Source organism: Oncorhynchus masou, chromosome 32, assembly GCF_036934945.1.
Source record: "Oncorhynchus masou masou isolate Uvic2021 chromosome 32, UVic_Omas_1.1, whole genome shotgun sequence".
Classification (NCBI taxonomy): domain Eukaryota; kingdom Metazoa; phylum Chordata; class Actinopteri; order Salmoniformes; family Salmonidae; genus Oncorhynchus; species Oncorhynchus masou.
In genome coordinates this window covers 28,864,310-28,888,962 of record NC_088243.1, presented here as the reverse complement: position 1 = coordinate 28,888,962, position 24,653 = coordinate 28,864,310, and the positions used below count along the sequence as shown (strand labels likewise).

The 24,653-nt window shown below is 41.4% G+C and overlaps 4 protein-coding genes across 9 annotated transcripts; 2 read left to right on the top strand and 2 right to left on the bottom strand.

Moving 5' to 3' along the window:
* The first annotated feature begins 276 nt into the window (after nt 1-276).
* On the top strand, nt 277-14,706 carry LOC135525870 (transmembrane emp24 domain-containing protein 10-like). Its single transcript, XM_064953813.1, has 5 exons — nt 277-533; nt 1,738-1,858; nt 10,848-10,921; nt 13,664-13,790; nt 13,979-14,706. The coding sequence occupies exons 1-5, from the start codon at nt 357-359 to the stop codon at nt 14,098-14,100; spliced, it is 621 nt and encodes a 206-aa protein (XP_064809885.1). The 5' UTR covers nt 277-356; the 3' UTR covers nt 14,101-14,706.
* mlh3 (mutL homolog 3 (E. coli)) lies at nt 14,557-20,421 on the bottom strand. 3 transcript variants are annotated; one of them, XM_064953810.1, is made up of 12 exons: nt 17,438-20,421; nt 17,156-17,257; nt 16,965-17,041; nt 16,682-16,786; nt 16,486-16,570; nt 16,329-16,397; nt 16,048-16,156; nt 15,684-15,843; nt 15,551-15,574; nt 15,302-15,380; nt 15,078-15,226; nt 14,557-14,644 (listed from the first exon to the last, which is right to left on the bottom strand). In XM_064953810.1, the coding sequence occupies exons 1-12, from the start codon at nt 20,133-20,135 to the stop codon at nt 14,573-14,575; spliced, it is 3,729 nt and encodes a 1,242-aa protein (XP_064809882.1). In that variant the 5' UTR covers nt 20,136-20,421; the 3' UTR covers nt 14,557-14,572. The 3 variants fall into 3 exon arrangements, with proteins under 3 accessions (XP_064809882.1, XP_064809883.1, XP_064809884.1); XM_064953811.1 differs by lacking the exon at nt 17,156-17,257; XM_064953812.1 differs by lacking the exon at nt 14,557-14,644 and having other exon boundaries at nt 15,087-15,226; nt 15,336-15,380.
* A 168-nt stretch (nt 20,422-20,589) lies between these two features.
* On the bottom strand, nt 20,590-22,404 carry acyp1 (acylphosphatase 1, erythrocyte (common) type). 4 transcript variants are annotated; one of them, XM_064953806.1, is made up of 3 exons: nt 21,909-22,404; nt 21,383-21,472; nt 20,590-21,016 (listed from the first exon to the last, which is right to left on the bottom strand). In XM_064953806.1, exons 2-3 carry the CDS (start codon nt 21,461-21,463, stop codon nt 20,798-20,800), a joined length of 300 nt encoding a protein of 99 aa, XP_064809878.1. In that variant the 5' UTR covers nt 21,464-21,472; nt 21,909-22,404; the 3' UTR covers nt 20,590-20,797. The 4 variants fall into 4 exon arrangements, with proteins under 4 accessions (XP_064809878.1, XP_064809880.1, XP_064809877.1 ...); XM_064953808.1 differs by having other exon boundaries at nt 21,383-21,468; XM_064953805.1 differs by having other exon boundaries at nt 21,383-21,468; nt 21,821-21,910.
* zc2hc1c (zinc finger, C2HC-type containing 1C) lies at nt 22,401-24,620 on the top strand. Its single transcript, XM_064953804.1, has 2 exons — nt 22,401-24,033; nt 24,141-24,620. The coding sequence occupies exons 1-2, from the start codon at nt 22,549-22,551 to the stop codon at nt 24,369-24,371; spliced, it is 1,716 nt and encodes a 571-aa protein (XP_064809876.1). The 5' UTR covers nt 22,401-22,548; the 3' UTR covers nt 24,372-24,620.
* Nucleotides 24,621-24,653: the final 33 nt, after the last annotated feature.

Sequence of the window (24,653 nt, the reverse complement as noted above, 5' to 3'; positions counted from 1 at the left end):
TGTCCGAGAAATCAAATATTTTCTTCGTATTATTTTTTTAAACAAAAACCTTATTACGGCTCGATCGACCAGTAACCATTGAAGAACATGATTTATATTTTCATTTACGTATTTAGTACTTATTATTACTAAAAGAAAACGATGCCATACATGTCGCTGAAAATAAAATGGAAACTAAGTAGAAACAGTATGGTGATTTTTTTTTAAATCATCATGACCCCGCGGGCGTTGCACTTGCAAAAAGTACTGCGAAGCGAAGAGATCACGTGACTTTAACCCGGAACTGAGCAGCATCAATATTTATATAATTGAGATATCTTGGTGGCGACTAACTGTAGCGTACAGCCAGCTACAGCATGTCTAGACTTTTTCTATTACTTACCTTTCCTGTTCTTTTTGATTTGACCTTTTCGATTACGTTCTATCTACCGGTGAATCTTAGAAAATGTTTGCGGGAAGAGATCCACAAAGACGTGCTGGTCACAGGCGAATACGAAGTTAGCGAACAACCAAATGCGAAAAACAATCTCAAGGTAACATAGCTAGCTAGGTCTGAACTAGCTTGATAGACTGTATCAAATCTTTGGAATCAAGTTGGTGTTAGCGATACTATTTGACATGGAAGCCTCGAATATGTGCATCACTTAGCTACTATCAATACCAATATAAAAAATGTCTCTGCAGGTTTGTTTGCATTAACTTTAGCTATCTAGTCAGTTGGCCAGCTATCGAGCTAACCTATACGATGTATGGACTATCGAACTTGTACAGTACAGCTGGCTAAATAAAATGCTGTCATTTTGGTTCAACAGAGTACGGCAAAAGACTTGAATAAAATATCAATATAGTATTAATTATGTAGCTACGAGAGGACAAGTGTATAACATCGAGCACATAGCCATGCTATCTCCATAGACAAACATTGGCAGTCTAATGGCCTCACTGAAGAGCTCAGTGACTAACCTGGAGTGGTGTAAAGCTCGCCACCATTGGACTACGGAGCAGTGGAAACGTGTTCTCTGGAGCTTCAACATCTGGCAGTCCAATGGACAAATCTGGGTTCGGTGGATGCCAGGAGAACCCTACCTGCCCGACTGCATTGTGCCAACTGTTAAGTTTAGTAGAGGAGGAGGAATAATGGTCTGGGGTTGTTTTTCATGGTTCGTGCTTGGCCCCTTAATTCCAGTGAAGGGAAATATTAATGCTACAGCATACAATTATATTCTAGATGATTCTGTTCAACCAACAGTTTGGGGAAGGCACTTTCCTGTTGCGGCATGACAATGCCCCCGTGTACAAAGCAAGGTCCACACAGAAATGGTTTGGTTCGGGATCAGTGTGGAAGAACTGACTGGCCTGCACAGAGCCCTGACCTCAACCCCATCAAACACCTTTGGGATGAATTGGAACGCAGACTGCGAGCCAGGCCTAATCGCCCAACATCTGTGCCCGACCTCAGTAATGCTCTTATGAATGAATGGAAGCAAGTTCCCGCAGCATTGTTCCAACATCTAGTGGAAAACCTTCCCTGAAGAGGGGAGGCTATTATAGCAGCATATTAATGCCCGTGATTTTGGAATGAGATGTTCGTCGAGCAGGTGTCTACATACTTTTGGTCATGTAGTGTATGTTATAAAAATTAACAAGTAGCTAGCTAGTTTATTTTGATTCATGCATGTCTAGTGTATCTGGGTCAAAAAAGTACCAACAATGTGTTTGAATTATTTTCCATTTCAGATTACAGATTCATCAGGTCACATCTTATACTCCAAGGAGGATGCTTCAAAGGGGAAGTTTGCCTTTACAACAGAGGACTATGATATGTTTGAGGTTTGCTTCGAAAGCAAATCCCCCCTAGGTGAGTATGTTTAACCATGTCACAGATGTATTCTAAACATAGCCATGGGCATGGGTCGTTTAAGTGTAAAGCCAGCAGGGTTCGACCTTAAGGCTTGTCCAGAATATACAGTGGGGCAAAAAAGTATTTAGTCAGCCACCAATTGTGCAAGTTCTCCCACTTAAAAAGATGAGAGGCCTGTAATTTTCATCATAGGTACACTTCAACTATGACAGACAAAATGAGAGAAAAAAATCCAGAAAATCACTATGATTTTTAATGAATTTAATTTGCAAATTATGGTGGAAAATAAGTATTTGGTCACCTACAAACAAGCAAGATTTCTGGCTCTCACAGACCAGTAACTTCTTCTTTAAGAGGCTCCTCTGTCCCCCACTCGTTACCTGTATTAATGGCACCTGTTTGAACTTGTTATCAATATAAAAGACACCTGTCCACAACCTCAAACAGTCACACTCCAAACTCCACTATGGCCAAGACCAAAGAGCTGTCAAAGGACACCAAAAACAAAATTGTAGACCTGCACCAGGCTGGGAAGACTGAATCTGCAATAGGTAAGCAGCTTGGTTTGAAGAATTCAACTGTGGGAGCAATTATTAGGAAATGGAAGACATACAAGACCACTGATAATCTCCCTCGATCTGGGGCTCCACGCAAGATCTCACCCCGTGGGGTCAAAATGATCACAAGAACGGTGAGCAAAAATCCCAGAACCACACGGGGGGGGCTAGTGAATGACCTGCAGAAAGCTGGGACCAAAGTAACAAAGCCTACCATCAGTAACACACTACGCCGCCAGGGACTCAAATCCTGCAGTGCCAGACGTGTCCCCTTGCTTAAGCCAGTACATGTCCAGGCCCGTCTGAAGTTTGCTAGAGAGCATTTGGATGATCCAGAAGAAGATTGGGAGAATATCATATGGTCAGATGAAACCAAAATATAACTTTTTGGTAAAAACTCAACTCGTCGTGTTTGGAGGACAAAGAATGCTGAGTTGCATCCAAAGAATACCATACCTACTGTGAAGCATGGGGGTGGAAACATCATGCTTTGGGGCTGTTTTTCTGCAAAGGGACCAGGACGACTGATCCGTGTAAAGGAAATAATTAATGGGGCCATGTATCATGAGATTTTGAGTGAAAACCTCCCATCAGCAAGGGCATTGAAGATGAAACGTGGCTGGGTCTTTCAGCATGACTGATCCCAAACACACCGCCCGGGCAACGAAGGAGTGGCTTCGTAAGAAGCATTTCAAGGTCCTGGAGTGGCCTAGCCAGTCTCCAGATCTCAACCCCATAGAACATCTTTGGAGGGAGTTGAAAGTCCGTATTGCCCAGCAACAGCCCCAAAATATCACTGCTCTAGAGGAGATCTGCATGGAGGAATGGGCCAAAATACCAGCAACCGTGTGTGAAACCATGTGAAGACTTACAGAAAACGTTTGAACTCTGTCATTGCCAACAAAGGGTATATATCAAAGTATTGAGAAACTTTTTGTTATTGACCAAATACTTATTTTCCACCATAATATGCAAATAAATTCATTAAAAAATCCTACAATGTGATTTTCTGGATTTTTCTTTTCTTATTTTGTCTGTCATAGTTGAAGTGTGCCAATGATAAAAAATTACAGGCCTCTCTCCTCTTAAGTGGGATAACTTGCAAAATTGGTGACTGACTAAATACTTTTTTGCCCCACATACTGTATGTATGTATGTATGTATGTATGTGTGTGTGTTCAAACGTTTGGGGTCACTTAGAAATGTCCTTGTTTTTTAAAGAAAATGGATCAGAAATAGTTGTGGCCAAAAGTTTTGAGAATGACACAAATATTAATTTCCACAAAGTTTGCTGCTTCAGTGTCTAGATATTTTTGTCAGATGTTACTATGGAATATAATTACAAGCATTTAATAAGTGTCAAAGGCTTTTATTAACAATTACATGAAGTTGATGCAAAAAGTAATTATTTGCAGTGTTGTCCCTTCTTTTTCAAGACCTCTGCAATCCGCCCTGGCATGCTGTCAATTAACTTAACTTCTGGGCCACATCCTGACTGATGGCAGCCCATTCTTGCATAATCAATGCAAAGTTTGTCAGAATTTGTGGGTTTTTGTTTATCCAGCCGCCTCTTGAGGATTGACCACAAGTTCTCAAAGGGATTAAGGTCTGGGGAGTTTCCTGGCCATGGACTAGAGGTCGACCGATTAATCGGAATGACCGATTAATTAGGGCCGATTTCAAGTTATGGCAATCTGTATTTTTGGACGCCGATTTTGATTTTTCTTTACACCTTCATTTAATCTTTATTTAACTAGGCAAGTCCGTTAAGAACCAATTCTTATTTTCAATGACGGCCTAAGAATGAACGGTGGGTTAAATGCCTTGTTCAGGGGCAGAATGACAGATTTTCACCTTGTCAGCTCGGGGGATCCAATCTTGCAACCTTACAGTTAACTAGTCCAACACTATAACCACCTGCCTCTCGTTGCACTCCACGAGGAGACTGCCTGTTACACAAATGCAGTAAGCCAAGGTAAGTTGCTAGCTAGCATTAAACTTATCCTATAAAAAACAATCAATCATAATCACTAGTTAACGACATATGGTTGATTTTACTAGTTTATCTAGCGTGTCCTGCGTTGCATATAATCTGACTGAGCAAACAAGCATACAAGTATCTGACTGAGCAGTGGTCGGCAGCAACAGGCTTGTAAGCATTCATTCAAACAGCACTTTCGTGCGTTTTGCCAGCAACTCTTTGTTGTGCGTCAAGCATTGCCCTGTTCATGACTTCAAGCCTATCAAATCCCGAGATGAGGCTGGTGTAACCGAAGTGAAATGGCTGGCTAGTTAGCGGGGTGCGTAAAAGCATTTCAAACGTCACTCACTCTGAGACTTGGAGTGGTTGTTCCCCTTGCTCTGCAAGGGCCTTTGTGCTTCGAGGGTGGCTGTTGTCATTGTTTTCCTGATTCGAGCCCAGGGAGGAGCGAGGAGAGGGACGGAAGCTATACTGTTACACTGGCAATGCTAAAGTGCCTATAAGAACATCCAAAGGTTAATGAAATACAAATGGTATAGAGGGAAATAGTCCTATAATTCCTATAATAACTACAACCTAAAACTTCTTACCTGGGAATATTGAAGACTCATGTTAAAAGGAACCACCAGCTTTCATATGTTCTCATGTTCTGAGCAAGGAACTTAAACGTTAGCTTTCTTACATAACACATATTGCACTTTTACTTTCTCCAACATCTTTGTTTTTGCAATATTTATTGATGTATTATATTACGTTAAAATAAGTGTTCATTCAGTATTGTTGTAATTGTCATTAGTACCATTTTTTAATCTTTTTTTATCGGCCGATTTTAATCGGTATCGGCTTTTTTGGTCCTCCAATAATCGGTATCGGCTTTTTTGGTCCTCCAATAATCGGTATCAGCGTTGAAAAATCATAATCGGTCAACCTCTACCATGGACCCCATATATCGATGTTTTGTTCCCCGAGCCACTTTATCACCTTTGCCTTATGGCAATGTGCTCCATCATGCTGGAAAAGGCATTGTTCGTCAAACTGTTCCTGGATGGTTGGGAGAAGTTGCTCTCGGAAGATGTTGGTACCATTCTTTATTCATGGCTGTGTTCTTAGGCAAAATTGTGAGTGAGCCCACTCCCTTGGCTGAGAAGCAACCCCACACATGAATGGTCTCAGGATGCTTTACTGTTGGCATGACACAGGACTGATGGTAGCACTAACCTTGACTTCTCCGGACAAACTTTATTCCGGATGCCCTAAACAATCGGAAAGGGGATTCATCAGAGAAAACGACTTTACCCCAGTCCTCAGCAGTCCAATCCCTATACCTTTTGCAGACTATCAGTCTGTCCCTGATGTTTTTCCTGGAGAGAAGTGGCTTCTTTGCTGCCCTTCTTGACACCAGGCCATCCTCCAAAAGTCTTTGCCTCCCTGTGCGTGCAGATGCACTCACACCTGCCTGCTGCCATTCCTGAGCAAGCTCTGTACTGGTGGTGCCCCGATTCCACAGCTGAATCAACTTCAGGAGATGGTCCTGGCTCTTGCTGGACTTTCTTGGGCGCCCTGAAGCCTTCTTCACAACAATTGAACCGCTCTCCTTGAAGTTCTTGATGACCCGATAAATGGTTGATTTCGGCGGAATCTTACTGGCAGCAATATCGTTGCCTGTGAAGCACTTTTTTTCAAAAGCAATGATGACAGCACGTGTTTCCTTGCAGGTAACCATGGTCAACAGAGGAAGAACAATGGCCACGACTGCACATTGTAATGACTATTGTAGCTGGAAACGGCTGATTTTGAATGGAATATCTACATAGGCATACAGAAGCCCATGATCAGCAACCATCACTCATGTGTTCCAATGGCACATTGTATTAGCTAATCCCAAGTTTCTCATTTTAAAAGGGTAATTGATCATTAGAAAACCCTTTTGCAATTGTTAGCACAGCTGAAAACTGTTCTGATTAAAGAAGCAATAAAACTGGCCTTCTTTAGACTAGTTGAGTGTCTGGAGCATCGGGATTTGTGGGTTCAATTACAGGCTCAAAATGGCCTGAAACAAACCACTTTCTTCTGAAACTCGTCAGTCTATTCCTGTTTTGAGAAATTGCCAAGAAACTGAAGATCTCGTACAATGCAATGACCTACTCCCTTCACAGAACAGCACAAACTGGCACTAACCAGAATACAAAGAGTGGGAGGCCCCAGTGCACAACTGAGCAAGAGGACAAGTACATTAGTGTCTAGTTTGAGAAACGGATGCATCACAAGTCCTCAACTGGTAACTTCATTAAATAATACCTGCAAAACACCAGTCTCAACCTCAACAGTGAAGAGGCTACTCCGGGATGCTGCCTTCGAGGCAGAGTTGCAAAAAAAAAGCCATATCTCAGACTTGCCAAAAAAAGTCTGAAATATGGCTTTTTCTTTGCAAAACAATAGCAAGATAGACATATCTAATGAGAAATTTCAACAAACCTTAGTTGAGCAAAGCATTGTAAGACAGGAATGATGCATGCGAGACCGGGAATAAAAATCCCTTCTTGACGTTGCGAACCAAAACATCCAAAAGCTTAATCCTACTAACTGAAATATCATAGGTATTAAGACAAATTAAAGTTATGAAGTGTATTTTTCAAACTATTCCAATAGTGTTTAATGTCCTAAAGTTGCCGCTTTTAAATTGGAATAATTATGAAAGTTGTAATCTATGCTATTCTCATTCAGATGTATTTTTAATGAGAAATATTTTAGGCCACAAGAAGTGAAATTGAACAAACAATACAATGATGTAAAAATAGAATGAGCTGAGGAAAGTTTATGAAAGAAATTATGCGTAGTTGGCCTTGACCTATTGCACAATGCTAGAATAATATGGAAATCTACCTACAATGCATATACAGTTGAAGTTTACATACACCTTAGCCAACTACATTTAAACTCAGTTTTTCACAATTCCTGACATTTAATCCCAGTAAAAATTCCGTCTTAGGTCAGTCAGGATCACCCCCTCTATTTTAATGTGAAATGTTAATAATAGTATGGTTTATTTTATCTTTTGTTTCTTTCATCATATTCCCAGTGGGTCAGAAGTTTACATGCACTCAATTAGTACTTGGAGCATTGCCTTTAATTTGTTTAACTTGGGTCAAATGTTTGGGGTAGCCTTCCACAAGCTTCCCACAATAAGTTGGGTGAATTTTGGCCCATTCCTCCTGACAGAGCTGGTGTAACCGAGTCAGGTTTGTAGGCCCCCTACTCACACAGGCTTTTTCAGTTCTGCCCAAAAATTTTCTATGGGATTGAGGTCAGGGCTTTGTGATGGCCACTCCAATACCTTGACTTTGTTGTCCTTAAGCCATTTTGCTACGACTTTGGAAGTATGCTTGGGGTCATTGTCCATTTGGAAGACCCATTTGCGACCAAGCTTTAACTTCCTGACTGATGTCTTGATGTTGCTTCAATATATCCACATAATATTCCTTCCTCATGTTGCCATCTATTTTGTGAAGTATGCCAGTCCCTCCTGCAGCAAAGCTCCACCACAACATGCTGCCACCACCATGCTTCATGGTTGGGATGGTGTTCTTCGGCTTGCAAGCATCCCCCTTTTCCCTCATCATAACGATGGTCATTATGACCAAACTGTTTTATTTTTGTTTCATCAGACCAGAGGACAGTTCTCCAAAAAGTACGATCGTTGTCCCCATGTGCAGTTGCAAACCGTAGTCTGGCTTTTTCATAGCGGTTTTGGAGCAGTGGCTTCTTCCTTGCTAAGCGGCCTTTCAGGTTATGTTGACATAGGACTTGTTTTACTGTGGATATAGATACTTTTGTACCGGTTTCCTCCAGCATCTTCACAGGGTCCTTTGCTGTTCTGGGATTGATTTGCACTTTTCACACCAAAGTACATTCATCTCTAGGAGACAGAACGCGTCTCCATCCTGAGCGGTATGACGGCTGCGTGGTCCCATGGTGTTTATACTGACGTACTATTGTTTGTACTGATGAACGTGGTACCTTCAGGCGTTTGGAAATTGCTCCCAAGGATGAACCAGACTTGTGGAGGTCTTCAATTTTTTTTCTGAGGTCTTGGCTGATTTCTTTTGATTTTCCCATAATGTCAAGCAAAGAGGCACTGATTTTGAAGGTAGGCCTTGAAATATATCCACAGGTACACCTCCAATTGACTCAAATTATGTCAATTAGCCTATTAGAAGCTTCTAAAGCCATGACACAATTTTCTGGAATTTTTCAAGCTGTTTAAAGGCACAGTCAACTTAGTGTATGTAAACTTCTGACCCACTGGAATTGTGATACAATGAATTATAAGTTAAATAATCTGTAAACAATTGTTGGAAAAATTGACTTGTCATGCAAAGTAGATGTCCTAACCGACTTGCCAAAACTATAGTTTGTTAACAAGAAATTTGTGGAGTGGTTGAAAAAACAGTTTGACTCCAACCTAAGTGTATGTTAACTATCTGACTTCAACTGTAGTAGCCGAGGCTTAATAAGAAGGATGAGGAAGGATGAGGCAAAAAAATGCAAATCAGTTTATAATGGACCAGTGGTGTAGGCAAACCTGATGGCAGGGCCACAGCCCAAACAATTCTGGTACACAATGTTGGCACTCATCATGAAAGCTTACCTAATACCTTTCCGGAATTGATCGCAAACAAACCATCTCATGTTAGCCTTATTTTAAAATGGATTACATTTATTTTTCCCTCGATCTACACACAATACCCAATAATGACAATGTGAAAACAGATTTACATTTAAACATTTATTGAAAATAAGATACCTTATTTACATGAAGGCCTATGTAAATTCATTTAACATGTGACTCACAGACCTACAAACTGTAGGCTTATAATTAGGAGAATAGAACAAAAAGCCCTGTTATAACAGTAATAATCACAATAGGCATAGATAGCCTGTATAGACTAGAATAGTGGTCACCAATCTTTTCTTAGTCAATGCAATTATCTGCTGGGCGCGGGAGATAAAGTGCACCTACAATGTATTGTATGATCAATAGTCTAGGTTCCCAAACTGCGGGGGTCCCTTTATATTTAAAAACTACAGTCTCAAGCTAGGCTATATAACTGGTCAGAGGTCAGTGGTTGTAGCCTATTACTTGCGAGGCACATCGGAACAGAAATTTAAATAACACATTTATTTCACTGGACTGATGGTGATGTGTCAGCGGAGGGAGGTGGAGTGCGAGTCAAAGTGTTGAATAACAGCTTTGTAGTGCTGATCATTGTACTGAATGTACTAAGTCCCTCGATTAGATCAATGCAGTCAGTAGGGGGGACTGGAGGCCCTTCATGGGGAAATCACTGATATCAAATAACTTGGCAAATGCTCCAACATCCTCTTCTATACATGGTCTCTTCCATTTTTTTTACTGTGAGCTTAGTTTGGCCATTTTACTTGTCTTAACTAGCTAACCATAGGTAGCCTACACACGGTATCAGTGCGACGTGATGAGCCAGAACCTGCCCATTGTTTAGAAATTGATGAACTGAATTGAATATAATTAACATTTCATTAGGTTTTCCCCCAGTAAATAATCAAGCATTATATTGGCCTAAATACAATTGATTTTATGTATAACATCCTTGAGTGTTCTGAAAGGCATCTGCCAAATAATGTATTATTAATATCAATATCCCTTTAGTTTTCCCAAACCCTCCCTACTGCTTGCTATGAATTCCATCTGATGGTGTATGCATGTTCAGGCCAGTGCTTGACTGAAATAGGTACCAGTACTCATTTTGGGTCCCGGTATCATTTTATATTTAGGTGCAAGAACTCCTATATATTTTTTTGAGCTAATATTGTATAGGAGGTGCAGGGACTCCAGCAGTCAACCATTTGAGGTGACTGTACTCTCTTCCGGTGCGCTCTTTCAAGTAGGCTACTGTGCTTAGGTAAAAAGACAATGTCCAGTTTGGAACAGGTGCTCAATCTGATTGAGCCCACGTAGGCCTATGCCCCTGCTGAGGACAGCAGAGTTGCTCTGCAGCCCATGATTTACAACCAATCACAAGACGCACAGCCAGCTCTGCTCATTGTCTGTCACTCGCTCCAGCTGCACGCTTAGACACACACAGATAGGCCTAGGCCACTACACATCTTTCGTGTCACAGCGTGAAATAGTGGAGACAAATATTTTTGAATATCCTAAGTATCTTTTGTCAATGTCACGATTCCTCGCATCCATCCCGTAGCATGCGAGCCAAATGTGTAGTCTTTTTTTATTTTTATTTTATTTGGCTGGAGACAAGTGGCTAAAAAAGTTCATGTCAAGCCTTGCTTCAAGGGTTAAGAGAATATATGATTAAGCCAAAGTAGACTGGGCAGGATTTAGAAGCAGGGAATAGTCATTTCCTGGAATGTTTGGCCCCTGTACAATAAGTCTTTTCATTTTGGGGTCTAGGTACTGGGAGGGTCACAGACCAGCTGGTCAATTTAGACATGAAGCATGGTGTGGAGGCAAAGAATTATGAAGAGGTAAGTACCAACTGCCCATCAGCCTTTCTCCAGGTCCATCTGGATCAGATTTGGTGTGACCATGAGTCAACATGAAAAAATATATATGTATAATGTCAATGATGGTTAAGGTTCCTTTCACAGTCCTCTAAAGTGAACACTGGAGTTTAAAAAAAAAAAAAATAAAAAGCCAAAGAACTCAGTTCTTTGTATTCACACTGCCCTTGCCTTTGAGTGAGGACTCGACTCTTTTGCTAGTTTACTTCACCTATTCTATTTTGTGGTCCGAGTTCTCTTTGCTGTGTTAATGAACCAAGACCTTTGAACATTAACTCAAATGCACTCTGTAAAAACCGAAACTGCACTATAAGCCATTCCATCAGAACGATGTACAGTACCAGTCTCAAGTTTGGACACCTACTCATTCCAGGATTTGTATTTTTTACTATTTTCTACATTCTATAATAATAGTGAAGCCATCAAAACTATGAAATAACAAAAGAAATCGTACGATAACCAAAGTGTTAAACAAATCCAAATATATTTAGTCTACAAAGTAGCCACTCTTTGCCTTGAAAGCTTTGCACACTCTTGGCATTCTCTCAACCAGCTTCATGAGTTAGTCACCTGGAATGCATTTCAATTATCAGCTGTGCTTTTTCATAAGTGAATTTGTGTAATTTCTTACCTTAATGCGTTTGAAATACCAAGTCCATATTATGGCAAGAGCAGCTCAACCAACAAAGAGAAATGACAGTCCATCATTACTTTAAGATATGGTCAGTCAATTATGAAAAAGTGCAGTTGCAAAACCATGAAGTGCTATGATGAAACTGTCTCATGAGGGCCGCCACAGGAAAGGAAGACCCAGAGTTACCTCTGCTGCAGAAGATAAGTTCATTAGAGTTACTAGCCTCCAGAAATTGCAGCCCAAATAAAAACTTCAGAGTTCATGTAACAGACAACTGTTCAGAGGTGACTGCGTGCATTAGGCCTTCATGGTCAAATTGCTGCAAAGAAATCGCTACTAAAAGACACCAATAAGAAGAGACTTGCTTGGGCCAAGAAACATGAGCAATGGACATTAGACCGGTGGAAATCTGTCCAAATTGTGTCTTTGTGAGACTCAGTAAGTGAACGGATGATCTCCACATGTGGTTCCCAACGTGAAGCATGGAGGTGGGGTGATGGTGCTTTGCCGGTGATTTATTTATAATTCAAGGCACACTTAACCAGCATGGCTACCACAGCATTCTGCAACGATATGCCATCCCATCTGGTTTGCGCTTAGTGGTACTATAATTTGTTTGTCAACCGGACAATGACCCAAAACACACCTCCAGGCTGTGTAATTGCTATTTGACCAAGAAGGAGAGTGATGGAGTGCTGCATCAGATGACCTGGCCTCCACAATCACCTGACACCAACCCAATTGAGATGGTTTGGGAAGAGTTGGACTGTAGAGTGAAGGAAAATCAGCCAACAAGTGCTCAGTGTGTATGGGAACTCATTCAAGACTGTTGGAAAAGCATTCCTTATGAAGCCGGTTGAGAGTGTGCAAATGGTGACTACTTGGAAGAATCTCAAAATATATTTTGATTACTACACAATTCCATATTTTATCATAACATAACATTTTGATGGCTTCACTATTCTAGAATGTAGAATAGTACAAATAAAAACCCTGGAATGAGTAGGTGTCAACTTCTGATTGGTACTGTACCTACTCACATTTGACGCTAATAGATTGTATTTAGTTAATATTAACTTCTGATTATAATTGTAATTTAACATGTAAGTATTATTGGTAACAGAATAAATAGAACTGCAAATTGTACACCAATGAGCTTGCATTGATTCACTTAATATGTTGTCTTCTTACATTATTCAAGCCACACTTTCAAATAAACAATTCATGAATCTCTTAGCCTATAGATCTTGTATTGCAAACAAATAATCTGAATATTGTGTCCGTACAAAACTCTATACACATTTTGTAATGTCTGTGCATCCTTGACCATTTTTTAAAATTGTACCTTTATTTAACTAGGCAAGTCAGTTAAGAACAAATTCTTATTTTCAATGACGGCCTAGGAACAGTGGGTTAACTGCCTGTTCAGGGGCAGAACGACATTTGTACCTTGTCAGCTCAGGGATTCGAACTTGAAACCTTTCGGTTACTAGTCCAACGCTCTAACCACGAGGCTACCCTGCTAATCAATATCCAAAAACAGCATGTTTTTTTTCCCTCCACGAATCTGAACATCTCTTTTGTGGCACCAATGTGAGGGGTTATGGCAGGGGAAACAGTTTTGCAGTAGTCTAGTGTATGGTCTGGAAATAATGACAAGCGACCCTGGGGAGCCTTCTGTTCACATTGCCTTAAAGCGAACCAAACCAGACCGACCACCTCTCGATGGTCTCAGTTCAGGGGCTCTTGAGGGTTCTGAGTTCATTTGGAGTGTTCACACTGCACAAAAATTAAGAACTGCACTACCTTAACAAAAAATTGTCTGAAAGGGGACCGAGTGTGAAGACGCCCTAAGACTAACTTTCTCTCAACTACATTTCTGAAAGCGTGTTCCCACAGCTCTTTATCCACTCCGCAATACAAGTGTCATACACTAACATTTTCACACCATTTCCTACACTATTAAATGTGACTAAGGACATCCAGTGGTCAATCGGGGCTTTATTCTGTATGGTGCAATGTTTCGGTGGAAGAGAATACTCATGTTCAACTAATTCTTCTGCTCTTTTCAGATTGCAAAAGTTGAGAAGCTAAAGCCCCTAGAAGTTGAACTAAGACGCCTCGAAGACTTGTCGGAGTCCATTGTGAATGACTTTGCCTACATGAAGAAGCGTGAAGAGGAAATGAGGGACACAAATGGTAAGTGCTATATGGAAAAAAACAAACGGGTGCAAAGCAACATTTGCGGTCCATGCTTTCACTCAACCAGAAAATGTTCAGTGTCATGTTTCTCAATCTTTTTTTCCTGGTCTTGTGAAAATAGTAAAACCTTAGTTTATTTAAACAGACACGTTACTTGGTTAAATAGATTTTTCCTCACATTGCAGAATCCACCAACATACGTGTCTTGTACTTCAGTATCTTCTCCATGTGCTGTCTAATTGGGCTGGCAACATGGCAGATCTTCTACCTACGGCGTTTCTTCAAGGCGAAGAAACTGATTGAGTAAAGCCATCTACGAAGCGGGGACCATGTTGAGGACGTTTGGGGAAATGGTGTGCAATTTGTGAGAGAAAAGGTTGGGTAGTAGCCCCCCTATACAATTGTAATTTATTTCAGTCTTCTGTCAACTTCAGTTTTTTACTAGCCTCATCTCAGGCACTGTTTTGATTAGAAATACATGGATACATTGGTTTGAGATTTATTCATGCAATATTGCATGAAAATAAACACACATTTTTAGTGAGTGCACAAAGCCTCCCATCACACACTCAGCTATTGTTATGCAAAAATAAAGTGTCCCCAGTATGTCAGGTACATGGTTGTGTTTTTGATTAAGAAGGCTTTCACTCTGGGTGTCTTTCATATAGCTATAAAGACTATACGGCATTAAAAGACCAGTAATTACAATAAATGTCTCATTGAATGAGGGAAATCCTGTTTTTAAATTAATCTTTTATCATTTGACAATGTTGGCACACTTATCTATTTCCATAAAGTTCCCAGGCTTTGTACATTCTTCTCAGTTTTCTGAGGTTTGGTCTAGGTGGTTCCTGTGAAAAACAAGAATATTGTTTAGCAAATTAAGCTTGGCATAAAGCAAATTCTGATTGTGGAGCAAGACTAATTTGTATTTTGTTAATATCTGTAGTGACATGTTTGAAGTATTGATTTGTAATGTGTTGGACCTCAAGAAGGTTAGCTAATGGGGACCCTAATTACAAATTAAACAGTTCAAGTAAAATTCCACCCAAAAACTATTTTGGTATGTTTCATTACTCCATTGATTATAGTCCTGAAATGTTTTGCATGTCAGCAACCAAGTTGAAGATTAACTTTCAAAATACAGCATACCACCAATTTTGAAAGTCGTCTTAAACTTGTTTGCTGACATGCAAAACATTTTGGAAATATATCAACAAATACCCACATTTTTTTGGGTGGAGCTTTCCTTTTAAGCTGATCCATGCATGTCTATAGTGGTACCTCTTGGTCATTCAAGTGAAGGACGTCTACCAGCGGGGCGATGGATGGGCGGCCATGGGCACACTGGAAGGGCAGCTGGCATGAAGATAGAGCGCCTACCAGGCTGCAACACTCCTCCTTACTGAGGCGGTCATTGAATTTGATTGCACCTGTTTGGGCCATGACATTAATGAGAAACCTATACAAAGTACAGTATGACCACTGAATTAGAAAATAACACTCACCATGACATGCAAGGGAGGCGAGGACTTTAAGTACCGTAAGAGGCAATGTCCCTCGCACTCTGCCAGTTGAACGCAGTAACTGAGATGAAAGGAATAACACACAAAACAGATCAATAGAAATTAACTCACACACAAATTATTTGACAATATTCATCCTATTGATTGTTCTTTCAAACAAGACAGCATGGAAAACTATTCTCCTTTTAACTAAAGATTTTGGAATAGTACACAGACAGCACTCATCCTCACCTCAATCTGCTCTTGAAGGTACTCCTGGAGGGCAGTTGCATGAGGTGGAAATGAATAGGAATGAGGTGATAATTGAATCAATAAGGAAATATTACAGGGTATAATCAGTTTGCTGAGGTGGTATAATTCTCACCTCCACTATGGGCTTGATGATAGAACGTCTCCCCCGGCGGAGTTCATTGCTCTCCTTCTCTGTGAAACACATTGGCACCTTCCCCACCAGGACCTGGGGATCTCCTATCTGCGAGAACTGTATCTCCAGACCCAGGCCCCTCAAGGATGGCCGGCAGGACCTGTCGAAAGGAACACCCCCTAATCCATATCATCAGAGCAAAAGCTGTGCCACCACCACTATAAACCCTCACTCCTAATTAAGTGGTTGAGACAATTGTCTCCACTTAACAGCTGGGAAAACCAACCGCACATTCACTACATCTCGTTTGGATGGTCAACACAGTTCCTCTGACCGCTTGTCTTAGAGGCAGCTAAGCGCTGACCTGAGCAGCCTCAGCTCCTCCTCTGTCACGCTGACCTCCAGTGGTGGGGCTACAATGGATGAGCATAGCCGTCTCTCTCCCGGTGTCTCTGGATCATCCTCGTACGAATCTGCATCATTGCATACATAACAGAATGGGTGGTTACACTTTACACCAATTGCTCGTATTCCTACTTGGTAATGCTGTAATTACTACATTACTACATTAACATGTTGTTACAGAGTATTTGAGCATTGTCTTTGTAACTGCATAGCATCCACTTCAGGGTGGGGTGGTCTTACCTGCAACTAGATTCTCAAGACGAACTCTCTCATGCGCAGCGTGTTGATCCACTAACACTAAAAGGTTCCCTGAAATTCAAAAGGTGTGATCACTTAGAAAGAAAAATGCATGACTTAAAACTGGAAAACTGTTTAAACTGACACTCTCTCTCTGTACCATCAGTTTCGCTGCAGGCCGCAGGCTCTTGGTCTTGTGTGTTGATAAGACATGCAAGAAACTTCTTATCCACTTGATGAATAACCTAGAAGGTAAGAGAAATATTTAGCTAGTGTTAGAAATCACTTCATGGTGGGAAATAAAGCCACTGTATCAACACACTATCATATGAATCAAAGGGTAATGAGATATTTGCCTTCATTGAGTGAATCATGTCCTTGGAGAAGCGGTATGGAAAGAGGATGTTATGGATCTTCACAGCCAGTCCTTCAGCTTGCACACTTGATATGTCCACACCAACCTGGCAAGTCATGGGTTGTTGAAATAAGCAATAATGTTCTTTAAAGGGAAGTCAAGACAACCCACAATTTCTACATGTGAAAATAATGTTCCTAAATAATGTAATTGTATTTCATTTCTGGACTGAGGCAGGTAGTTTATTTGTACATTCTGGAGTGAAACGAGAGAATTTGGCTTACCATAGGAGGTCGTGCAAACACAGGGTTAGTCCACTCAGAGTACAGGGAGGACAGCGAATTAGAGTCCTGAATGTCATCTTAAATAAAAAGAATAAGATTACACAAGAATATAAAAAATATGTTAATAATACACACACATTAGTCTAATGCAGCATTCTGATCTACATTTTTGCCAGAAACCTCCATTGTACCTCTATTGTCAGGCCCTGAACTAAGAACTCTCCCTGATTTGGATTTGGGAAGGAAGGGCAAGACTAGATCCATTTGAAATGGGTAACACCTGTACTCAATCCCTGCAGGGGAAGGAAGGAAAGCCAGGTAGTAAACACTAACACAAGCACTCATAGTCAAACATACATCCTTAAATATACTTTTCATACATAGCTTTCTACTGTCAAACTTGATCCAAACAATATAATGGTCTAAACTTTAAAAGTAGGCAGATATGATAAACACATGATAAAAGTTCTTACCTTTTTTGGAAATGACACTGATTGCCATGTTGGTGACATCTGACGTGCAAGACACTTGTGTCTCTTCAGCAGAGGGTGCTTCATATTTACTGAGTCCTGTCACTTTGTTGATGTAAACCAGCTTCCCCACAGCGTCGTCATAGTGATGCAGCCAATCACATGATGCTGTGACATTGTTCGCTTCCTTTTCATCTGGCAGAGGATTTGTACTGCAGCCCGGGATGAAGTCACGATTCCGGCCAGTGTTATTGTGTTGTTCTCCATTATTGATGTCTAGAATAGCATTGTTTTCTACAGTGTCCTGGGGACATATATCCTCATTTGAAGTGGTCTCTGGAGGATGTACAAATGCACTGGTTGCAACCTCTGTCCTTTGGTGTTTTAAATGAGAGAGTTTGGTAGCCAAAGATATTTCACTGCTCCGATCTGAGAGAGATTTGAGTTTGGTGAACATGGAGAATGTTAATGGGCTTTTGTGGTCTTTCATCAGATCCAGACGTGACTCTGTAACATCCCTTTCTTGATCCGCTTCAAGATAGGGCAAAACAGCCTTGGCATTCATAACCAAGTGTTCGGTCTGGGAAGCTGTGGCATCAATTGCTAAATAATTGCTATTAACGTCGACAGGAACTGGATTGGATTCGGTAAGCTTCCCGTATATTCTTCTGAACCTGTCCAGAGATCCAACCTCTTTATATAAAGCCAGCTTTTGACATGACATGAACGTAGAAATCTTTGAAGAGATGCCAGTGGAAAGGTCCTTACTTTCTCTGTTGTAAACGTGAAGATGGCCTGGGTCCTCCACCATAGGCCATTTTCGTTTTGTTGCAAGTTTCTCTCTAGATTCTAACGCTAGCCCTTTTCTACTCTGGTGGGAGAGACATTTGTGAGAGGGTAAACTGCTATGAATGTATGGATGTGATAGAAAGATTTTTCTGTGTCCACCTGGATTCAGTTCTATGTCCTGTGGTTGAGGTAGTGTCTGTTTGATAGAGCCCATCTCTGACTGGATTCCCTGAGTGAGAGTACATGGTGCTCTCACAGTGCATCTTGAGAGGTATACATGCTCTCTTGCATTATCCTTCATCTCTGTTCCTTCTTCTATACTCATTTTCAGATTTTCTTCCTTTGTCTTAAAGATAAGACTATGCTGAGATGATTCAGGACAAGAAATAGCAGATTTCAGATGTGCATTGCTTTCATTCTCTTTCGTAACTTCCTTGTAAGACTCTGAGTCCGTAACTGATGAATCTGTAATTGAATCATACTGTAGATCTTGGTCTGTATCTACTGAGCTTGGTCGACATTGTGGGTTTGTGGTATTATACTCTTGTTCCTGTTCAAAACCCGTAAGGACCTCCTTGTCCCTTAGTTTTCCTACTCTGTCACCCTGCTCTGATTCAAATCCATCACATGTCTGATAAACACTTTTCATCTTGTCAGAGTCTTCTATCTGCCGTCGATGAACAAGTTCAGATGCAAGGGTATTTCCAACATTACATTCCAGGGTAACACCCTCCGTGTGTGTTTGGACACCTTTGCCAATGGAGTCCTTAACTCCGTCTGTGCTAGCTGTTTGGCCACTAAACACATTCTTACAAATGTAGTCCTGGATATCCTCTGGGGAGATTTCACTCACCAAGTTCTCTCTTGTCAGGAATGCTTTCACCGCCTCTTCTATGCAGAACAGAATACTTTCCCAGTCTTTGAATTCAATCAGGGTCTTGGCGGGCTCAAGGCATATGTCATACTCAGAGTAGTGGCACATGATATTGATGACATACATTGCATGTAGCTCGGCTCCTCTTCTCTGCTTTGGGCTCCTAGTGGCAGGAGGTGTACCTGGGCTGTCATTCTGCCGACTTGAACTGCCTACTTTGCGTAGGAGAAGGTTCAGCAGCTTGTGGATGCGGGTTTTGAGAAGTAGCCTGTCATTCACATAGAGGAACTGTAAGGTGTTGTTGTAGTGGCCTTCCCGTCCTACATAACCGCTTAGTTCAAACTGTGCATGGGAGTGGTTGATTTCCCCAAGCTTTTGGGCCCTACCTAAACCATGGATCTGAACAAACCTGTAGTAAGTGTTTCGGGCTTTGGAGAGCTGCACCACCATGGTCCCTGTGCAGTCATTCTTCAGTGTGAAAGAGACAGAGGGGTGAATGAGAGAAATGGCCTCCACTCTCTGCCTGATCCGTTCAAACTCCAGCACGCTATCCATCCTGTTTCTCCTCACTGGCATGTTGTGGAAGAAGTTACAAATAACAACAGTCGTCCCTGCAGATGGGCGGGTAGTCTCAGCCTCAAACACGTCCAAGCCTTTACCATCCTTGAAGACTTTCACATGAGTCTTCACAGACATTTTGGTCCTGGATGATATCTCCACCAGCATGGCGAGATTAGCAATACTGGCAACAGCTTCTCCTCTGAATCCATAGAATTTGAGATTATCTAGGTCCTCTAAAGAACTGCATTTGCTTGTGAAGTATCGGTTTCCGACAGACTCCATATCCTCTATGTCCATCCCTGAGCCATTGTCTATAACCTGCACTTTGAAGGCTTCGATGTCCACCCTCACACCCACGCATGTTGCACTAGCATCAATACTGTTCAGAATAAGCTCTTCAACACACTGCTGTAATGAAAATATTGCTATTCCAGACCGAAGCTTACCCTGAACTTCTTTTGACAAACACTTAATCATATTTATAACGTTAGACCTTGGTTAATTTCTAAGGACAACAAGGAGCCACTGATGTATAACATTAGCTAGCTATCCTATTAACGTTAGCTAGCCAAGATTCAAACTAGTGCTTTCCAACCGACAATTTAGCTAACGTTACAGGTACGGGCGGCGGGTGGGTGTTTTAAATTGATACATACGACCAACGTCTGCAGTCTCTGTCTGGAATTTAAGTCGTTTGGAAGCCTCGAAATCCTCGACTTTTACTAAACATGTTCATTCCAGCAGCGACTGTTTACATTGTGAATTCTATGGTAGCTTGCGCCACACCGGTTTCTTACCCTGTTTAAGGATAAAACACTGCCCCCTGAAGGCATGAAAGACCATGTTCCTAGAGGACTGAATATTTTAGTGTGTGAAGCAAGATCAAACACGCCTTAAATCATCAAGCAAGAAATATACAATTAAATTGTGTTAAATATTTTATTTTAGTTGTATTTTAAATATTACATATTAACACACAATTCAGAGTTAATGCCTAACATACATTGAAATAAGTTTAAATTATTTACAGTACATTTCTAAAGCTTTCCATTTCAGGAACTCTAACAAAACCATCCTCATTTTAAATAACAAGTATATCTCACACGTTAGCTTGGAATGGAATACTGTATGAAATAAATTCAAGGGCGAACTATTTTGAACGTTGAGTGATCCAAACTCTTGACGTTCTTCTCATTCTTGAACTCTGCTTTGATGATTTGTGACTTGGGGCTCCCAGTGGACTTCAGCCAATCCTGCATCTGTCTCACCTTGTTGCTTGGACCTTGAAGCTGCCCCTGCACAGTTCCTGCCTCTGTGTTCTGCACCCAGCCGACCAAACCTAGCCTTTTCCCCTCTGCCTGAAAAACACCACCAGAAGGAGAGGTTATCATTACTCAGGAGTACTTCCTTGAAGAGCCACAAGGTATACATATTTTTTATTCCAGCTCAGCACTACAACCCCTGATGTGTCTCGGCCAGGACCTCCAGGCCAGGGCTGCTTACTCCTGCTAGCATGACTGAGTGACAAAGAAATTAAATTAAGCACATCATACAGCTGAAAACATAAATGAGTAGCTATGAAAGTATGCGTATGTCCAATCTACTGACTGACAGTCAGCCTGCTAATTGACCATGTGTTACTAAGCATAGGTATGAAACATGACTTTCAAATGGCAAATAATAATAATAATGGCTTATGTCCTACTGTTGTATTGTATTCTTACCTGAGTGTATTTTCGAAAAAATACACCTTGAACTCTCCCAAATATTTCATAATCTACTGAAATCATCTCTTCAGTAGACATCCCAGCTGTCTTAATGAAAAGCAAAAAAATATATATCAATATTTTTGAAGGGTTCAATTCAACACAAATGCGAGTAGCTACCTAGATAGTTTGGCCAATCTAGCTGTTTTACTTTGTTATACCCATTTATTAGTCTCAGACATCCCAGACCTAGGGAACATTGCGGTCTGCCTAGAGACTACCTATTTATTGTAGTTAGCTAGTTGCAGATGTAACTACGTCACTTACAGCTTCACCAAAACAGCATGCGTAGCCATAGATTTGGGACACACAGTCTGTGTAGACTCCCTGTATTGTGTCCCAAAGCTAGTTTAGCCTCCACTTTCATTACTGTCGCTAGCTAACTAGCTTTCTCACCTGTGATCTTCATTTGCCCCTTATCAGTGCAATTAGAACAAGCGCATAATATTGTCATTGTTTATATAGCTAGTTTACTAAATCATACCTTTGCTCAGCTTCCTACAAAATGGTTTGGCAGTTTGGAGATTTTCATTCAGACGGCTATTTTTCGTAACATCCGGTCAATGCTTCCGGATGACAGCACTGCACCAATCAGAAAACGTTAACAAAATACTTTGTTTCTAGGCAACTGATACCAACAAAACAGGTGCTAAGTGTGTGCATGTTGCTACTTCTGTCAACATTTTCCACAATTTGGAGATTTTCACAACCTAATTTTAAAGAAGATAATTAGTCATGTCTTGGAGTAGCCATTGCTAAACTGTAGTGAAATGCTGAAAGAGAATCACAAAGAGAAATCTGCCAATTCAAGAAGGAGAGCAGCTGGTGAGTCAATTCATGTAACGTTTTGCTAGCTAAGTCATATAGTTAGCTAGCTAGGCCTCATCGTCAACAAGTAAAATCAACCCATAATCAGCTATTTCTTTGGGGGTATAATTATGCATCGGTTGCAAATGGCTCAGCATCCTCACCCTGACCCTTTTCTTTTATTGGATAAAGAAGTGATATTGGAAAAACTCCCACCTGTGAAGGACCGCTCAAGAACTTTGCATCACCCTTTGAAACATCCGACCAGCCTTCGAGAGCAACCTTTTGAGGATCATAGACCAAGGGAAAGGACTGCCATGAATGAATGGCAGCAACAGTATTCCCAGGAGACATTTCATCAATCCAAACATTCCTCCCAAAGCAGAACACATAACTCAGCAAGGACAAAGTATGTTTACCCTGAAGAACCAGGTGATATTGTGTCCGAGGGGAAAGCAGATGGAGTGGACAAGGCATTTTCACTGAAGCCTGTTTACCATAAAAGAACTCTAATCATAGATAGGTTGAGTAATGACGAGGTAGCTTGTAAACCTAATGAGTTTCAAAGACTCCCTCCGTATTTCCCCTCACCACCACATGATCATTCAGAGTATGATAGAAGTGTCATAATAAGCCATAGAAGGCCGGCTGAGGATCCTTCACCATCATTGGAAGAGAACACAAACAGCAGAAGGGTTGCTGGGTACAAACGATCAAAGGGAGAGCAGCAGAGGCTGGATTATGAGCGGAGGATGGCAAGGAAAATTGAAATGGATAAACTAATACTTCAGGAGAAGCTGTTGAAAACTCAGGAAAAAGTGAGAGAAATGCAGCAGAGGGAGAGAACTGTCTCAGGTGATAACACAAAGAGGGCAGAGAGGCATATTAGGAGACCAGTGGAAAGAGAAAAGGAGTGGATCGAGAGCAAGGTGTCCTTGGCTGAGCAGAGAAGGGAAAAGGAGAGAGTTCACGAGATGGAAAGGAGGGAGAGGTTGATGATGAGGGATAAAAGCCAGGAGGATATTGAGTGGCAGAGAGAGAAAAAAGAAGAGTTAAATAGGGAGAGAAGAGAGAAGAAGAGGGCACTTGCAGAAGAGTGGGAGATGTTGGAAAGAATGGAAAGGGAAATTGTGAACAAGCCAGAGTGGAGTAGAGACAGGAGGGCTGAGAAGGACCTAGAGCAACAGAGGGAGAAAAATGGAGAGTGGAGCAGGAGGGCTAGAGAAAGGGAGAATGAAAAGGATACAAATTGGGAGAGGGAGAAAATATTTGAGAGGAATAGGTGGGAGAGGGAGAAAGTGAAAGAGAGAGAACGAAATGGGGAGAAGGTTGAGAAGAAAAGAGACTGGGAGAGGGAGTATAAGTGGGAAAGGTCTTCTAGAGAGAGGTATGTTTCAGCTGATGATAAGAGGAAGGAGCGTGACATATTTCATAGAGGGCTGGATCAGGAGGGACAGCTTAAAACTGCACAAAGATCAGTGCCAGGGAGCCGCAGTAGCATCAATTGTAGAAAAATATCTCGAGAAGCTTCCCACACATCACCCTCGGTTCACCGCCAGTCTAGTCGGCTACTGCAAGTGGAACTCAGCCCAGTGGAGAGTGCTGACAATGCTTGCCTCCAGCTCATCCCTTGCAGGATTTGCCACAGAAAATTTGCTGCAGAGAGACTCGCGAAGCACCTTCAGGTCTGTGAGAGGATGCAGCGCTCCAGCCGCAAAGTCTTTGACTCCTCCAAGTACAGGGCCAAGGGAACTGACCTGGAAGAGTTCATGAAAACCAACTCAAGAACCAAGTCTCCTGAGGTAAGAGATTTTCCCCAATTTCTTTAATTTGAGGAAATAATGGTATTTTTCTAATTTCTCATGCCATTTCTGAACCATGGTTAATATGATTTTGGCTTGATTTACAGCTAAAGAAGAGCAACTGGAGGCAGAAACACGAGGCATTCATTCGTAATCTGCGCCAAGCCCATGTTCCAGCAACAGGTGCTTTGCATCCCCAACCACCTATCCAAGACAATGATGATTATGTGACCTGCCCTCACTGTGCCCGCCGATTTGCCCCTGGGCCAGCAGAGCGACATATCCCCAAGTGCCAGAACATCAAGAGTCGCCCTCCACCTCCCCGCCACCGCCGCTGACAAAACCAACTAATTTGCAATGATGTTTATAAAAAAGCATTCAAAACTACATTTTACATTTGAGTCATTTAGCAGAAGCTCGACCTACAATTAGTGCATTCATCTTAAAACAGCTAGGTGGGACAACCACATAGCTCAGTTATAATAAGTACATTTTTCCTCAATAAAGTAGCTATCAGCAAAGTCAGTGCTAGTAGGGGGGAAAAAGTCAAGAGCAAATGTTAGTTCACAAAAGGCAATTATTTTGTATATAAAATTGTAAAAAATGTGTGTGTGGGGGGG

Coding starts and splice junctions, on each gene's coding strand:
- acyp1 (XM_064953805.1), bottom strand. CDS start 21,878: ATGACAATATTATGCGCTTGTTCTAATTGCACTGATAAGGGGCAAATG. Junction 21,469..21,820: donor GGGGCAAATGAAGATCACAG/GTGAGAAAGCTA, acceptor TCATTAAGACAG/CTGGGATGTCTACTGAAGAG. Junction 21,017..21,382: donor TTTTTCGAAAATACACTCAG/GTAAGAATACAA, acceptor GGTGTTTTTCAG/GCAGAGGGGAAAAGGCTAGG.
- zc2hc1c (XM_064953804.1), top strand. CDS start 22,549: ATGAATGAATGGCAGCAACAGTATTCCCAGGAGACATTTCATCAATCC. Junction 24,034..24,140: donor CAAGAACCAAGTCTCCTGAG/GTAAGAGATTTT, acceptor CTTGATTTACAG/CTAAAGAAGAGCAACTGGAG.
- mlh3 (XM_064953810.1), bottom strand. CDS start 20,135: ATGATTAAGTGTTTGTCAAAAGAAGTTCAGGGTAAGCTTCGGTCTGGA. Junction 16,787..16,964: donor TGTTTGCACGACCTCCTATG/GTAAGCCAAATT, acceptor ATGACTTGCCAG/GTTGGTGTGGACATATCAAG. Junction 15,227..15,301: donor CGCCTCCCTTGCATGTCATG/GTGAGTGTTATT, acceptor TGGCCCAAACAG/GTGCAATCAAATTCAATGAC.
- LOC135525870 (XM_064953813.1), top strand. CDS start 357: ATGTCTAGACTTTTTCTATTACTTACCTTTCCTGTTCTTTTTGATTTG. Junction 534..1,737: donor ATGCGAAAAACAATCTCAAG/GTAACATAGCTA, acceptor TTTCCATTTCAG/ATTACAGATTCATCAGGTCA. Junction 13,791..13,978: donor GGAAATGAGGGACACAAATG/GTAAGTGCTATA, acceptor CTCACATTGCAG/AATCCACCAACATACGTGTC.